This window comes from Esox lucius, chromosome 17 (genome assembly GCF_011004845.1).
Source record: "Esox lucius isolate fEsoLuc1 chromosome 17, fEsoLuc1.pri, whole genome shotgun sequence".
Taxonomy (NCBI): Eukaryota; Metazoa; Chordata; class Actinopteri; order Esociformes; family Esocidae; genus Esox; species Esox lucius.
The window spans coordinates 41,069,426-41,081,163 of NC_047585.1; the positions used below are offsets into that span (position 1 = coordinate 41,069,426).

The window sequence follows — 11,738 nt, forward strand, 5'->3', positions numbered from 1 at the left end:
ACAAACAATTAACAGCAAAAAGCTGGAGGGAATGGACAATTAAGCCAATCAGAGGCTGGGGATGACTAGGTGGGTGTGGTATGAGGGAGACTGCGAATGCATGCCAAAAGATCGGGAAGTCAGCGTCCCACACTTTTAATGATGTATGCCGTCACTCATCCGCACATCAAAACCAGACAAGAGCACCAAATGGCATTAACAAAATAAAAACTGCAAAATAAATATTGCAGCACATTTAATTAAAATCTTTATTTGTTACATAGTGTTACATTCAATTTCCAATGTGTTTCTTTTGGACATACATAGTAAGAGCCATAAGTACAAGGGTGTGGCAGCAGATCTGAGGTTTTCTAAAAAGGTCAGATCTGCAGCCATTTTGTAAATAGAAACAGGCAGTTTTCATGCCTTTCCTAATGGAGGGACAGAAGACTGATATGTACTGCACACCCTCAGTATGTACACAGTATATTTTAAAGTTAATACCTTCAATATTTACATAACAGATTAGTTGTTTACTAAGAACCAGACAAAAATCTAGTTCAGTGTCGTGTGGCGCCATTAAGATTGTAGATCACAATGGCTGGCTAGAGTATGGTTCATTTCATAATTGAAAATTATTGAGGCAATTTCAAACTGCAATAGAGATTCCAGATTCAAAACATTTGACACTAGCAAATTGACAGCAGAAGTCATGCCTGAAGTGACATTTTACTAGCATGGTTGTTGAAGATCTGTTTTTACTAAAAGCATTAATTTGTATGTTGATAACAGCCCTAGAAGTTCGCAATAGAGCAAAAACTGTTGTAGGACCAAGCTAACATTTAACTGCATTTAAAATAACTAGTAATTTTTCTCTTGATTTTTATAAAAACACAGGAGTTGTCATTCGCTGATTACAAAGTAACCTATAAAAATGACAAATATTATTCGCATAACTCCAATCAGGTTTTAGCCTGTATACAGTAAGGGCTTCAATAGTCAGTATTGCAAATTAATCAGCTTTCCCCCAACAGTCAAGGATCTAAATATATAAAAAAAAAAAAAGTACAAACAAAACACTAAAGCAGTTATCTACTTTATGTAACTAAAAGTGAAATATTATAATATCTAAATGGCTCGGGTCGATCACCATGGCAAATATCATGCAAAATATATAGTTCTGCATTGTTTTTCATATTATCAAAATACAGATTAATACAATACACAGTGTCGAAAAACAAATTCAGCAACATACACAGGAGTTGTCATTTGCTCAATTTTCATAATCCAATCCTTAACAGAAATACAAAAATGACTTAATAAAACAAGTGTTTCAGCCCTTAATAGTGATAAGATCTTATGTTGTCTGGAATAAAATCTAGCACAAATAAAGACATCACTTGGTTAAAAAAAAAAAAAAAAAACAGAAGAGTGAAACTTCTGCCGCTACATGCTAGTGACTTAACGCTTTGATTTTGGTTTTAGGCTAGACATAAAACTAAAGTATAATGGACAAAATGGCAGGAGTTGTCATATGTATGTCTGGTAACACAACTAGAATCTTTTTGAACAAGACATGAGACACATTTTGAATCACCCAGGATACTGTAAATCTTCTACCTGTGAATAACCATCAATAAAGTGATACCTTAATATGATAAATCAAAAAGTGGTGAATATATTATTTTATGTACATTCTGTCCAACATGGGTATAAACACTGGCCGACCAGATTTATTTTGTTATTAAAACCACACCAAACGTCCATCAGGGAATGTTGTCTTTGAGACTACTATAAGCTTCAGTAACTTTGAAATGCCCCAGCTTTGAGTACAAGGGGAAAAACTAAACTGAAAGTAAATAATGCCTAAAACGAGGTCAGTTGGTTTGGAGTGCATGGAGTAAATAAATGGGGTTGCGTTTATTAGGACACACTTAGCAAAGCACTGTGCAAACAATCTCAGGGTGTCCTCCCACCCTTCAGCTAGTGTTGTCTATTTGGTCACATCTGTCTGATACCTAATGAACACAACCGAGATGCCAATGAAATGCCAAAAAAAGCCCAAGCTACCTGAAACATAAATAAAAGCCGAAGAAAATCACAATGACAAAAGAAATAAAAGCTTCACAATTTACTATAGTGTGATGTAAATTTTGTTCATGTTCTTATATTGGGGGTCATTGTTAAGACAAGAAGTAGATTGTTTAGCTGCATGGACCCAATTTCTCTGTTCCAGACCAAAATGATAAATCTGAAAAAAATGTAGTACATGTGAATATTGACTGATGCGTTTCATAGAAAAGCACACAGACGAATCAGACATCAAAATCCACAGTGAGACAGCTGTGAGAACTAGTCACAACCATAAAGTGGAAGCCATTAGCAATTTCGAGAGATCACAGCAATCGCATTGCCACGTCGCTAGTCTACAGTCAATCATTTGGTAGCGTTGCAGATTAAGTCGTTCTAAAGCCTCCTTACCGCCGCGGTGCTTTCTTGGCCCCAGCCAAAAGCCTTGCGGGCAGAGGTGAGTGCCCAACCAGACCCCATCCATGTACCCTGTAAGGGTGTAGTGATTCCACGTATAAATACAGTATGTGTCACTGATTAGCAGTGCTGTGGCACGAGGTGGGAGAATTAGTTATTTTTAAGATGACAGCAGCGGCAACAAACCCAAGTTGGCTCGCAACACGGGCGCCGCACGCTGACAATATAAATAACATAAGAGAAGAAAAAACAAAATATTTTCTTATATAAATATATAGAATCTCTGCAGTCCTTGTGACAGTCTTTCAGTCTCTCGTTGTGCCGGGGGGGGGGAGTGAGAGGTGGGCGGGGTGAAGGGGTCACGGCCTAAGGCTGCTGTCGCTGACCTCCTGGAAGAGCGAGGTGTAGAACTCCGGCTCCAGCTGCTTGTTGCGGTAGCGGTTCACGATCTCCGCGATCTTCTGTTTACGCCGGACATGTGGCGGATTGTACGAGTCGCTCTCCAGGCGCTTCCGCCGGCACGCGTTAATCACCGTCTGCCTCACCAGGAACCCTGGGGGATCAGAGAGACAACACCTTTGATTAGAGTCTGCCTCACCAGGAACCCTGGGGGATCAGAGAGACAACACCTTTGATTAGAGTCTGCCTCACCAAGAACCCTGGGGGATCAGAGAGACAACACCTTTGATTAGAGTCTGCCTCACCAAGAACCCTGGGGGGATCAGAGAGACAACACCTTTGATTAGAGTCTGCCTCACCAAGAACCCTGGGGGGATCAGAGAGACAACACCTTTGATTAGAGTCTGCCTCACCAGGAACCCTGGGGGATCAGAGAGACAACACCTTTGATTAGAGTCTGCCTCACCAAGAACCCTGGGGGGATCAGAGAGACAACACCTTTGATTAGAGTCTGCCTCACCAGGAACCCTGGGGGATCAGAGAGACAACACCTTTGATTAGAGTCTGCCTCACCAGGAACCCTGGGGGGATCAGAGAGACAACACCTTTGATTAGAGTCTGCCTCACCAGGAACCCTGGGGGATCAGAGAGACAACACCTTTGATTAGAGTCTGCCTCACCAGGAACCCTGGGGGGATCAGAGAGACAACACCTTTGATTAGAGTCTGCCTCACCAGGAACCCTGGGGGATCAGAGAGACAACACCTTTGATTAGAGTCTGCCTCACCAAGAACCCTGGGGGGATCAGAGAGACAACACCTTTGATTAGAGTCTGCCTCACCAGGAACCCTGGGGGATCAGAGAGACAACACCTTTGATTAGAGTCTGCCTCACCAGGAACCCTGGGGGATCAGAGAGACAACACCTTTGATTAGAGTCTGCCTCCACAGGGACGGACGGATGGACGAAAGAAAAAAAAAAAGAGAGAGACAGGACCTAACAGAGACAAATGATCACCCTCCATCTCAGCACTGAGAAAAGTAATGTTCTTACTGCTTCAACCAAGGCATCTGGATCTGGGATGGCACGCATGCACGCAAGGTGTACGACAACCAATGGCTGGAGACACCCCCACCCCCCGACCACTCACCTAGTGACCTCCTGCTGACCACCATGCCGTCCACAAGGGGCACCACCATGCTGAACTTCCCCAGGGTCCCGTGCAGGCGGATCCGGAACAGGCCGGTCCTCAGAGGGTGGATGAAGATCACCTGCACGTCCTGAAGAGACGACGGGGGTCTGAGGATTGGGGGTGGGGGGGGGTAGAAGGAGGGATAGGATGAGGGATAGGACAGAGAGGAAGACAGGAAGATGGAGACGAGATAGCGGGACCCGAGCAGATGAGCGGGCCCCCGCTGACCCTCTCCATCCCCCTCTTGTTCGCAGACCGTGGACTGTCACAGTCACCTGACCTAAATCTCACTGAAAACCTGTGGGGTGAGCTGAAAAGGAGAGTCCACACGCGAGGACCAAGGACTCTGAAGGATCTGGAGAATTGCTGTGTGGAGGAATGGTCTCAAATCCCTTGCTATGTGTTCTGCCACCTCATCAAACACTTTAGCAGATGACTCAGAGCTGTTATCTTGGCAAAGGGAGGGCACGCAAAGTATTAAATGCAACAACAAAAAAAGAAAAATACTATTTTTGAGCAAATTAAAGATTGATCAAGCAGATGTAAATATATTTTTTCACCACCTTCTTGTTCACCCGCCCATAATTCTGGAGGGCACTGTGAGTAAATACAGGAAAAGTGACTGTGTATTTGACGAGCAGCGACGGACGGGGCTGTGCGGTACCTGGTCGAGGTGCTGCTATTGGCCATGGTCTCCGCTCCAGTAGTGGTCTCCACCAGCAGGTCGGCCAGGGGAAAGTTCTCTACAACAAACAGTTCACTATGAACAACACAGGTAAACACGACCTCACCAATAATGGCTGAATGAGACATTTTCCTGATTTCGGACGTGTGTGTTTTCACTTTTCACTGTCCAAAATGTGTCGTGACTAGATTATAAAAGAGTACATTTCCACAGCACGTCATAAAAGGACCGGGATGGCCACCCGGAGAGGACAGCGTGAAGCTGACAGGACGTCAGGTTCACCTACCGATGTCATCGTAGCGTTCCACCCAGACCACCAGCACCTTGGTCTCGGGGCCCATTGGAGGGATAGTTCTGCCAGGCAGCAGCTTCTTAGACTTGACTGTGGGACTCTGAGGAACAGATGTCGGCCATCATGTCAACACGCTACGACAGGGACGACTCCAGCTCTGCTACCGTTTGGACGCCCCGTTGCTCCTTTTAACCTAACCTGCAAATTAACTTTGAGCTCTTGCACACAACAATTGAAGTTTCACAATTGAAAAATGTTGATATAATTTTCAAACTGATCCAGCCGTGGGAATTAATCCCACTACCTTACGAGCGCTATATCAACTGAGCAACAGGGAACATTTGCAATGCGACTTGTAGCTTAGCCCTCCCCAAGTCAGTCATTAAAGGCACAACATTCTGATTTAGAGGGCCAGAATGAACACCAGAAGGGTTTTAGCCCTCCAGGACAATATCCTAATATATCCCATGTGTAATATCCTGGGTGAAGGTCTTGTGTTAAGGTTTGATAGGAGCATTAATCAGTGTGTGTTGAAGTAATACCAATCTACAGTAAACATACACAGGGCATGAAACTGGATATAGTGATAGATGGATATATACACACACATATTCATCTCTGAAAGAAGTTTAAAAACCAATCAGCACTAGGTGTGATGTGAACACACACTAACATTCTGTTGCACGAACACATTTCCCTTCATCCTAGACAAAGTGTTCAAGACCTGGAGCTCTGAGATGGACCCATGGGCTGTGAGAAGCTGACGTCTCTCCTGTATGTGTGTGAGCATAAATGTAGAGGGGAGCACAACGGAGATGAGGGATTATCTTTAGGATACAGCTGGATTCCTTTGAACGCTGCGAACAGGAGATTACTCTGAGCTTTGAGCTAAAATAACACTCTGTCAAGTCAGGAAAGGGTCACGGTCTTCGTTTGTCACTCTTCTCAAGGATAATACCATGCAAGCCACTTTACCGGCAACCAAATGCTGACATCAGGAAAATGACCACGTATTCATTGCCAAGCGTGCAAAGAGGGGAAGCAGTGTGTCATTTGACTGACACTGATTGGGGTTTATTCTGCATACAAAATCACTTGTTGATCAACTGCCAAAGCAATCATATGGGCGGTTCTACACTATGAAATGGATGTGTCCTTAGTTACAAAGGGAAGGTATTAAAAAAAAGCTACGTGATTAACAAAGTTAGCGAACCAGTGATTTGTAATGTTTGTATTGAATTCTCTGACCTGTGCATTCTAAATATGGACCGGTCTGGGGCAGACTGACCCACTCGTGTATAAAACAATTAATGTGTGCGGACGTCCAAAACATTTTCCGGTGTCCGCCGTGATGGTTTGCAGTCTCACCCTCTGCGCAGGGGCCAGATTGTCGGAGTGGTTGGGGAAGAGCTCCAGGGTGAGGCTGGACTGCTTCAGCATACTAGGTAGCAGGTCCATCTGGGAATCGGAGTCATCGCTGGGGAAACTGTTCTCTGACGAATCCGCTAAAAAAAACACAAACAAAGAACCTTAAACACACACACACACACACACACCTTTGGGTGCCCTGAGCTGTCTTTTTGAATTGAGCCAAGTTCAACTGGTCAACTAATGATCAATCAAATGTGAATCAGTTCCTACAGGGCTACAAAAACACTGAAACATCTGGAGTGACAAATGAGATGTATGACAACCACGGTCCTATGCAGTTATACTTTCCACTTGGGCCTCTATTCTGTACACAGTCTATATGGAATTAAGAAGCCATTTGGGATCTGGGTTGAAGTCTTTTGAGTCTGTCTGTTTGTTTCTTCCATTCCTAATGAATGGCACCTCGCTGAATGGAAATCTAACACAATAATGATGCTCTAAGGCCCAGTGGAAAGAACAAACGAGGGGAAACCCAGAGAGAAGATGGGCATTACCTTCTGTTGAACATACAGAGGAGACAGTGGCAGCACACTAGACTGAGATAAAGAGGAATGGAAAGAAGAGGGCGATGATGGGAGGAAGAGATGGGATGGAATGGAGGACGGAGGAGGAGGAAAGATGGGCCCACCGGAGGAATCCGTTAAGGACGGAACGACGAAGGCGATCTCAGTCAGGGCGTCGGCGTAGTACAGCACCCGCTTCTCACCGTTGAACGCCGCCCCACCCGTGTCTCCCAGGGCGACCGCGTCATCTGCAGGGACGGAGAGGAACTCCCTTACACACGGAAATACTTCCTGTTGCCTGATAGGCAGGAAGTAGTTGAGGAGCCCTTGGCTGGCTGGGCGGGCTACACTCTCACCTGGTGGGCTGCCGTCTCCGTTGTTCTGGTGGTGGTTGAGGGACCAGCTGGTGTAGACGCTGCCGGTCCAGCCAGGGTGCTGACCCACTTCCACGGGCCAGCCCAGCGACAGCAGGAACTCCAGGAAGTGGTGTTGAACGTTAGAGCTCGACTCCACGTTCCTCAGGATCTGACGCCAGACAGACAGAGGCCAGACAGACAGAAGAGTTTGAGGATTTTAAACTCATCTTAACATGCCAATACATCTACCCCCTTAGCAGGTACATCACATGGCCGTTTCAAAGAGCCTGACCTTTACTCTTTGGTTTGGTGGTTAACGAGCGCCCTTTAAACCCATGAACCCTCACCTCCTGACTGCTCTTCTGGCCGGCCTTCATGTAGAAGAGGAAGACCGTGTCGCAGGGGCGGCAGGGCAGCAGGTCCAGGTAACTCATGTCTTCAAAGAAGCCCGGCAACCCCGAGTCCAGTGCTATCAGATGGGGAGGCAGGCGACTGTTGCCAGGCTCCTGGAGGGGAAGAAGTATGGTTAAACCCTCAGTTATTGAGCCAGAAACTCTGGGGCACCTTCTCAGCACCTTCTCAGCTCTTCTCAGCACCTTCTCAGTTCTGGATTTCAGATGTTTCGCTAAATGACCGTGGCTCTGTGGGGCCAACTCCCTCTACTAACCGGACCGTATAGTACCACGACCCAAACAAATTTCAGGAACCTAAATCGGATTGCATCCTTTACTATCATCCCCCCCCCCCCCCCCCCGCTCGGTCCAGCACCTTGAGCGCCTCCAGGGACAGGAAGCCAAAGTGTGACAGGAAGAGGCGTGCGGTCTGGAACTCCTGAGAGGGCGGTGGGGGCTTGCAGTCCGTCTGTGGATCTGGGAAGCTCTGGTTGCTCCGGCGCTCCTCGCTGACGTGCTCCAGGGTCGTCTCGTACTCGATCTGCTTCGACATCACACCGCGAAGCTTCTCGTGCTGCATCTCCAACTGACCGGGAGAGAGGTTCATATGCACTTTCTGACCATGGTTTGAGTTAAGATTCATACAGTCCATCCCCTCTAACATCACGCCTGGTTATACATATCGGAATCCCCCAGACACCGTCAATCTCCGCATCAAGGCATCTCACCAAAGCCAAATGACTCCCAAAACACACCATCAGTGCAGTAAAAACCTTTCCAAAACTTTCTACCGACCCACACAAAACAAACATACCCAAACTCTTCCCATCAACCACTTCCTGTTAGGACAAATCACAGACAAACTGTGTGTACAACTCACATCTGGATCATTGTACATCACTGTGGAAAACGTCACGTAAATCCTGTCAGACTGGATTCCATAAGTGACCTTTCCTACAGATACTGGTTCATTAACATGATAACAGATCTATCCTAGATGAGCACTCCCACGTTGAATCCACCAGTATATCCTAGGTGATGCAAACAGCACTTCTACTGCCTGTGATGTTCTTGGTCAGGAAGTTAGTGGCCACGGTCCTACTAGCAGTCAGAGAAGTATGAATTCCTAAAGCTAAGCTTCCCTTCATCACTAAAAGGAACTTGGGGAATCCGGTCTGTCTGTCCTAAAAGGAAACGTTAGCAAACAAGCTTTTCTTCATGATATTTACCAAAGTCATATTTTTAAACTTGGCAAGTTGGCTGAGAACATTTATAGAAACTGAACAATTATGGAGGAAGTAATGAAGACGTTCTATATTTAGACAGATGCTTCAAATACAGGTTAATAAAAGTACTATGTAACACACAATCCTAATTCCGGGGATCATCTATAAAAGATGGAAAAAGGTGACAGCCTACCTCCTTATCAACAATATCGTGTAGGTCCGGAATGCTCAGGTCTGCTTTCACAAAAGGAATTTTGTCCACTTCTTCTGGAAAAGGTCTGTGTTTGACGTTGAACCGGATCCCCACATCATTTTTGGGAGTCGGTCGACTCTCTGGGACAAACGCCTGCTGAAGAGTAGAAGAAGGAACGGAGGGGAAGACAGATAAAGGGTAAGGAAGGACAGCAAACAAGGAAAGGTGGAGAATGGCAGAGATAGAATGCAGGGAGTGGGAGGGAGGAACATGTGGTGGAGTGTGGGAGATGAAGAGTGGTAGAGAGAGATGGGGGGAAGAGTGGTGGGGACAGTGATGGAAAGAGGGGAAGAGAGATGGAGATGCAGGGGGAGAGAGAGAGAGAGAGAGAGAGGGAGATGCGGAGAGAGAGAGAGGGAGAGAGAGGGAGAGAGATAGATAGATAGAGATGCGGGGGGGAGAGGGAGAGAGAGATGCGGGGGGGGGGGGAGGGAGAGAGAGAGAGAGAGAGAGGGAGAGAGAGGGAGAGAGAGAGAGGGAGATGCGGGGGAGGAGACTGCGGATGAGACAGAGACCTTTGGGAACGAACTGTGACGACTCGGCAAGAAACATGAACTGACAGATTGTGATCATTTTGTTAAAGGGCTGAAATGAGAGTTGGGTTAACGCCAACGACCTCACCAAACGTTACGCCCCGTTATCATCCATCTCCATACATTACCAATGAGAACATTATATTACATTAACCCATTTGCATTACATTGGCAATCATTTTCGCTAATTACATCTATGCAAAAAGGAAACTGGCCACACAACAATGAAACAGTTTGTTAAAGACGACAGACAAGGGATTTGTACCCCATGTGAAAGATTAGCGAATTCAATTCAAATACAATCTTCCCCTCCACTGCACCATATCTTAAACAAAATTTCCTACATAGTAGTACATTTTTTCACATAAACAAATGGGGGATACACACCTTCTGGCACCCTCGAGCCCCCCTGGGCTGGTGGAAGAGCTGCATGGTCCAGACGTGTCTCCCAGAGACGCCCCTGATCAGCATGGTCACAGACGGACACGGGTCTGCTGACACACGGGGATGTTACTTAGACACAAAGCAGACTGGTAACGGGCCAACACGTGACAACAGGAATAACATGTTACAAGACAACTGTTGACAGGTACTGTTAACGGGCCAACACGTGACAACAGGAATAACATGTTACAAGACAACTGTTGACAGGTACTGTTAACGGGCCAACACGTGACGACAGGAATAACATGTTACAAGACAACTGTTGACAGGTACTGTTAACGGGCTAACACGTGACGACAGGAATAACATGTTACAAGACAACTGTTGACAGGTACTGGTAACGGGCCAACACATGACGACAGGAATAGCTGCTGACATGATTATGGGCTAAGGTGAAAGATAGCAAATCTGGGATAACATGTAGGTAATAACTTGGATGATAACTGATGAAACACACACACACACACGATAACCAGTCAGACGTGGACATTAACAGATAAATCTGAACGATAACTGATAACACGGGTTGGATAACTGACTCTGCTCGTTCCCCAGTGGCTGCTCCAGCATGGCCAGGATGACAGAGTTGTCCAGGACGAAGTAACGGAAGTTCTTGCGGCTGGTGGAGGTCAGCCTGGAGTACTTGATCAGCGTGTCCTCGTTCAGCAGGCTGCAGGGGGAGGCGGGGCCACTCGGCGACGGGAACGCCCCCAGCACCTGCATTATGCTGCCAGGTAGAGCAGAGGAAGGGGATGAGAACACTCCAGAGGTGCGGATGACAGACATGAGACAAAATCCCCGGTATGAAAACATTCTAAACGGAATGACGTGAATGAAAACGCAACGGCTTCAGAACAAAGACGGTCCGTCCTTGCATCCACACCTGGGCTGTGGTTTCGGGACCGGTTTCTCCACATCCGTCAGCGCTTAACCAAAAGAGTGGCAGGGAGCATATTGTTTTTATTTGAATCATTCGATTTCCCCAGGACCTTAAAACACGCCAAATCGTTATTTGTTTTACTCCAATTTAACAACTCTACCTCAAAGATTACATTTCTATAAATATTTTAGTGATAAACACTCCCCAGCACCTTAATATGAAACCTAAACCACTGACACCTATTCCAGACAGTGTTGCACTGCCATCTGCTGGTGGCCCTATGGTATAACCATGAGGTCCGCCATCAAACCTTCAACCTCAATCGTTTTGTCACATCCTGGTCATGTCATATTTCAAGGACAGGTTTATATCGGTGGACCCCAACAATACAACACAGTCAGGATTTTGCATAGCAGAATATTAAGAGAAACAGTAACTCCCAATAATGTATTCTCAAGTATTCATTTGAGCCAGAGCAATGAGTAAACAAAAGGCTGAACATGCATTAGCATCAAACTTATGGTTGCTCCCCACGATGACATGGGGGAGTGTCTGTGGACCCGTATCTGTCCAATCATTAGTACCTAAAACGACAGTGTTTTAAAACCGTTCAAATGGGAGTGGCCTGGCGTATGAAAGCATATAAAAAAATAGTAAAGGATATTTTAATTGAAACAATTTACACA

General features: G+C 46.0%; 1 protein-coding gene across 15 annotated transcripts in view; it reads right to left on the reverse strand.

Annotated features, from left to right (window-relative positions):
- Positions 1 to 222: 222 nt before the first annotated feature.
- ralgapb (Ral GTPase activating protein non-catalytic subunit beta) overlaps positions 223 to 11,738 on the reverse strand; it is a 32,205-nt gene continuing 20,689 nt past the window's right edge. For 9 of the 15 annotated variants that reach the window (XM_034287304.1, XM_034287306.1, XM_034287305.1 and 6 more), the window contains 12 exons: positions 10,712 to 10,899; positions 10,116 to 10,222; positions 9,136 to 9,291; positions 8,093 to 8,302; positions 7,672 to 7,830; positions 7,325 to 7,493; positions 7,094 to 7,216; positions 6,403 to 6,539; positions 5,029 to 5,134; positions 4,722 to 4,800; positions 4,016 to 4,164; positions 223 to 3,019 (listed from right to left, as the gene is read on the reverse strand). In XM_034287304.1, coding sequence (XP_034143195.1) covers positions 2,826 to 3,019; positions 4,016 to 4,164; positions 4,722 to 4,800; positions 5,029 to 5,134; positions 6,403 to 6,539; positions 7,094 to 7,216; positions 7,325 to 7,493; positions 7,672 to 7,830; positions 8,093 to 8,302; positions 9,136 to 9,291; positions 10,116 to 10,222; positions 10,712 to 10,899 — 1,777 coding nt within the window. In that variant the 3' untranslated portion in view covers positions 223 to 2,825. Of the gene's footprint in view, positions 3,020 to 3,687; positions 3,768 to 4,015; positions 4,165 to 4,721; positions 4,801 to 5,028; positions 5,135 to 6,402; positions 6,540 to 7,093; positions 7,217 to 7,324; positions 7,494 to 7,671; positions 7,831 to 8,092; positions 8,303 to 9,135; positions 9,292 to 10,115; positions 10,223 to 10,711; positions 10,900 to 11,738 lie in introns of those variants that run through there. The other 6 variants (XM_034287309.1, XM_034287307.1, XM_034287299.1 and 3 more) reach the window with 3 other exon arrangements.